The sequence below is a fragment of the Alligator sinensis genome, unplaced genomic scaffold (genome assembly GCF_000455745.1).
Source record: "Alligator sinensis unplaced genomic scaffold, ASM45574v1 scaffold1264_1, whole genome shotgun sequence".
In the NCBI taxonomy this organism is placed as follows: Eukaryota; Metazoa; Chordata; order Crocodylia; family Alligatoridae; genus Alligator; species Alligator sinensis.
In genome coordinates this window covers 582835-588337 of record NW_005842770.1, presented here as the reverse complement: position 1 = coordinate 588337, position 5503 = coordinate 582835, and the positions used below count along the sequence as shown (strand labels likewise).

At 42.6% G+C, this 5503-nt stretch overlaps 1 protein-coding gene across 9 annotated transcripts in view; it reads left to right on the top strand.

Annotated features, from left to right (window-relative positions):
* The window catches only part of STAG1 (stromal antigen 1), a 251543-nt gene that overhangs the window by 164383 nt on the left and 81657 nt on the right, over positions 1 to 5503 (top strand). For all 9 annotated transcript variants that reach the window (XR_003096470.1, XM_025216836.1, XM_025216838.1 and 6 more), the window contains 2 exons: positions 1 to 104; positions 1819 to 1936. The exon at positions 1 to 104 is cut by the window's left edge and continues 1 nt beyond it. Coding sequence is in view for 8 of the 9 variants with exons in the window: in XM_025216836.1 (XP_025072621.1) it covers positions 1 to 104; positions 1819 to 1936 (222 nt within the window). In the remaining variant the exon portion in view is untranslated. The remainder of the gene's footprint in view (positions 105 to 1818; positions 1937 to 5503) is intronic.

Sequence of the window (5503 nt, the reverse complement as noted above, 5' to 3'; positions counted from 1 at the left end):
GGCATGACCCTCAAGCAGAAGAAGCATTAGCAAAGAGGAGGGGACGGAACAGTCCAAATGGAAATCTTATCAGGATGTTGGTTCTTTTCTTTCTTGAAAGTGAGGTAAAAAGTTATTTTTATTACCAGTTTTACATATTTAACAAATCCTGAAACTTAATTTCAAATGATTAACTTCTGCAAACAAATTTTAACTAAAACAGTAATTCCAATGATAGTACATGCACTAGATCCTCTTTTCCCTTGCTTATAAAGCAAACTCAATCCAAAATCCTCTCCAGAGTTTCTCTCTCTTGTCTGTCTCTAGTATAATCAAAACTGCTTTCCCTGTTCTGCTAGATGGAGAGCATGATTGTTAAAAGAAACTTTGCAGGGACTTGAAAAACTGATAGTTTACACCCAATTTTGTGCTCAGTGAATTCAATGAAAGTTTGCAGACTACCTTCAATGAAAGTGAGCCCAGGAGACACCACTTCTGAAAATCCAGTGTCCCCTAACCCTTTTGAAAACCCTAGTCTTTATTTGTCCAGATTTCACAGAGTTATGTCTGAAAGTTCCTTGAATGGAAACAGAGGTCACCTCAGGTCTCATTTCTGCCACCATGAAAATGTTTATGGAAGCACAAATTGTGAGCAAATAGATGCCTCTACACTTTGTCACACCACATCAAATGAAAATCAGTGGCACAACAAAAGGTAGTAATAGACTCTGCTGCTTTATTGTGGCAGACATCTGTTAGCTCTGTGGCTGGAGACTATGGGCAGCCTGAGCTGCTCCTCCTCTCCAGCCACCCAGGCTGGTGCTCTGAGGGTTTAAGTGCCCTTCAAGCCCCTGGAGCACTTGCTGACTTATGTCAGCAACTTACAGAAAGGCACCCCAGAGAATCTCAGGGTGCCTGTCCATAAGAGGGGAAGTTGGGGCTCCCCACTCAACCAGAACCACTCTTCTGATCACAGGGGATGGGTCTGGCTGAGCATGGAAAATGGGAGGATCTTATCACCCCTTGTCCTGAATCATCAAGGGCAAGACAAGGGAATGTGTATTTCATCCAACAAAATGGATCAGCTATGCTGTGATGCTTTACAGCACATCTGATCTTGCTTAATTCAGCAGTGTCCATTCCTAGGACTGAGGTTCTTGTTCAACAGGTATAATGAAAAGGTGGATGACTGTACCTAAAATTTCAATTCTTTACATCAGTGAGCATCAGAATACAGCCCACAGAGCCATTAGATCTGGCCTATGGACTAAGGGGAGGTGTGAGGGACGGGGAAATTAGCTTCTCTTGACCTGAGGCTGGGCAATGAGCAGCTGTTCCTACGCTGCAGCTGGGGTGCATGGAGAAGTGACGACAGAGAAAAAGTGCACCAGCATGCAAGCCCCTAGCTCTGAAGAGCTGGTTGACCACTGCTTTACAGCCTTCTACATCCATAATTAAAAGGATTCTTAAATTATAAAGTACAGTTGCTGTTGCTGGGATCCTGCTATTAAATATTGGTTCTACTTTTCTAGCAGTAGAGTTGTAATATATTAAATGAATTCTTGCATGCATTTTCAGATTGTTAACAGTATTATTAGTATTTAAATCATACATCGTACTACAACTAACTTGTACTTCCACGTGCATGTAGTGTGCGGTTAATAAAAGTTGCTTGAAAGAAAATAAACATCTACTTGGATAGAATACTTGCCCCCCCTGCTGCCCACTGTTACTGAAGCCTTGATCAACAAGAAACAATACTATTCTCATCCAAATACTTGTAGTTGTGGAAGCCATGCCTGAATCCAAAAGCTTTATTGACTTACTTCTTATTTTTAGTTGCATGAGCATGCAGCTTACTTGGTGGACAGTTTGTGGGAGAGCTCTCAAGAACTATTGAAAGACTGGGAATGCATGACAGAGTTGCTACTGGAGGAACCAGTCCAAGGAGAAGAAGGTATTTATGTCACTTTAAATACATTTAGCTGATGCAATACAATTTGGCTCATTTTGTTTAAACAATGATACGTTTTATCCTTGGAGAGTATGAATGTTTAATCACAATGATATATCCATGCAAATGCAAAACGGAAATATAGCTATTTCACTAATCTGATATAGTTTCTTTTTAATGCGAAGTTTGCCATAGAAGGTCATCAAATGGGGCGTGTCTTAATTCATACTCAGATAAAATCCACCCTTTTGATTACTTTAAAATTTAAATTACTTTCAAATTTAAACCACATCATTACTAAATTGCATAATAATTTTCATTCTGATTTTTGGTTACATGCTTCATTCTGGCATGCTTCATTCTGGGCTAGGACCTTGACATCTTGCTTAAAAATTGAGTGACTGGCACATTACTGATCACTTTAAAATAATACATTGATTTATGGCGAAGACTAATTACTACTTCAGTGGATAATTATTGCTTTTGATTTATTTAAAATATTGATAGTGATTATTAGCAGAGCCATCCCTAGCGGTGTGTGGGGCACCGGGGCGGTCACGCCTGTTTACCCCCCACCTCCTAGGGATGGCCCTGATTATTAGTATAATACAATATTATTTAGTATAGATAATGTGATACTTATAAAGTATAATATTAGCATAGTACTTTGTTATTAGTGATTATACTACTGCTAAACCTCTGCATGGCGCTTATGCAGTTTTTCATTATCTCAGTCACAAAATAGAATCTCAGTCTGCTCCATACAACAACCAAAAATCCCACTAAGGTGCCTAGATTATTTATGTGCGTCCATTTTAGTTTGGAAGGTTCCCCATGTGAATAAACTTGGCCTCTTATGCATGCCCAGAAGCAGTCCAGTACAACCAAGTGGGTATCTATCTGCACTCACTCACTGCTGCAAGTCTGTTCCTTCTGGAATGCACATAAATTTTGTGCAAGGCCCCAAATCCTTAGCTGAAGAAAAACCATGCACAGCAACTCTTTGATGAGCATAAGGGGAGAGTTTACCTAATAGCCTAGTAGTTAAGGCCAGGAAGTGGGCAAGTGGAGTCCTAGGTCCCAGTTTGCTTCTCTGGGGAACAGTCTTTTTTACGGATAAGCAGCACATCTCAAAAGGAGACCTGAAAACATGAACGCTTCATTCCAGTTCAGTTCTGTACAGGTTTCCTTCGCTTTATGTGGGTTGTGTATGTGCGAATTTGCTCATTGTGCAATTATACAATGGCCCTTTTTATACCAAAAATTTGTTATACGATGGAAGCCCGCAGTCAGCTGCTTTGTGCTATGCATTGTGGGAGTGATGCACACCAAAATATAGTCTCCTGTGTGGATCTGTGCTCCTTGCTCGTTGTCTGCGACGCATGTTTCTGTAGTTGCCATCCCCATTATGATAGTGCCTTGTGCTCATGTGTACTCTTTGCTGTTGGTGAATACCAAAATTGTCTTGTAAAAGTGGTAGAAACAGGTCTGGGGGTCAGTACAGGTGAGGTCTTGTAACATATCCCTATTTGTTGCATTGTAAAGTTGGTTCCCTTTATGCAAATTTGAGTTATGTGCCGTTTTCCAGGAATGAGTGTACAGCATAAAGCGAAGGAAACCTGTATAACAACCTAGCTTCAGGCCCATTCTGTGCTTGCTTAATTTTCACAAATGATTTCCAAGACCATGATTACTTTAGAGCAGGGGCGGGCAATTATTTTGGGCAGAGGGCCGCTAACTGAGTTTTGGCAAGCCATCAAGGGCCACATGACAGGCAGCCAAGGGCAGATAAATATTAATTTTCTACATTTTTAAGGGGCCTCATGGGCCAGATAGAATGGCCTGGCGGGCCGCATCCAGCTTGCGGGCCGTATTTTGCCCACCTCTGCTTTAGAGAGTCACAGCAAAAGCACAGAAATAGATTGGATTACTACACCCTGGTTCCTGTCTCCAGTGATACTTACCACTTCTACCAAAGACTAATGTCAAAATGCCTAAAAAGTTCTGGTAACAGGCTAAAACCCAGGAGAACACTCCATAGCTGGCCATCTACAGCCAGATATCAGCTCTTCAGGACAAATCAGGCAGCATAAAAGGATAAAACAGTTGCAGAGTAATTGGCCCAAAAGAAGGTTAACTGTCTTTTGTAAATCAGTGTTGTGATTAAGAAATTACAATGGGTATATATAGCATATGAATGTACTTACTGGAAGTAACTGGCTTAGCTTTTGGAATGAAATGTCGCATACTTGGCCTCTGCCTCAAAGTGAATTATGGAAATTTGACTGAAAATTCTACTGCTTTTAGTGAGAGAAGAATGGGAAAATGCATTTTCCCCACTTTTGATCTGATGCAATAATGCCTGCCTGGGTCTACAGACAGCCTGAAACAGAGTTCTTAAGTTGTTCTGGCCTCTTAATTGATCTTGGTCAAAACCCTGTGAGCTCCTGCTCTATTTTAAAACCAAATCTTGAAACATATTTTTTAACTAAAAAGGAATTTACAGTGTTCTTGTTACAAGAAGGTACCTTGGAAACACTAGGCAACTCTGTGTAACTGTAGGCAATGGTGTAGATGTTATTCTCCAGTTCCTTGGTCCTCTCTCCCTGGTCTCTACACTATTGCTAAACCCTAATCAGCTGGCTCCCCACACAACCTTAAGAGGACCTTTCTAGATCAGGAGTTCTCCCTCTTGCAACTTATGCTCACAGGAGCTCCCTCACCTTCAGCTGTCAGGGCAAGACTGGCAGCACTGGCTCAGGAGCCGAGTATATATTCTCCCTAGCACCGCCACTTCCTGTCAAGTGGTTTCCCAGCCATGCACAGGGGTTCCCCTTTGCCTCATAATCAGACTGCTCCCACTGCACTGCAGTCACTACCTATCTGGAGCTCTGCCCTTCATTAACTATTGTGGTGCAGCTTGCTCCCAAGTAGTTGACTGTAACCTTGTGGCTCCTATCTTTATGCTTCTTCAGTGGCTTACTTTCTGGCAGCTAGCTCTGTTTTAGCTGCCTGTTGATTGCAGCCCTATTATGCTGCTCATTCACTCTCTTAAAATAACAGGGGTTAGAAGCCCCCCCTCCTGCTACAGATAGCCTAATAGATAGTCACCTAGGAAAGCTTTTACCTTTCTGAACCACTTAGTCTGTATAGTGCCACCCTGCCCAGTCTTCTGCCTGACTTCAGACTAATATGGTTAATAGGGGTGTGTGAAACGGGCCCTATTTGATTTGGATTTGGCTCGAATCAGGGACAGCGATTTGATTTGTTGATTCGGATCAGTGTCCCCGATTTGATTTGGCTGAAACTGAAGATTTGATGCTGATTTGGAGAATCGGCAATTTGGCCATAGACAGAGCTTTAAATGTTTTTTTTTCTACATCCCTCGAGGTACCAGCACGGCTTGTGAACACTGAGATGCGGGGGTGGGTGGAGTGTCCCACAGGAGTGCAGGGGCGCCCCTGTGTGCTCGGCAGCAAACCCGGAAGTGGACCAGAAGTGGTCTGCTGGGGAGCATGCTAGTAGCCCCCCCCCCCCCCCCCCCCCTCCACCCCAGGGTTGGCGCCACGG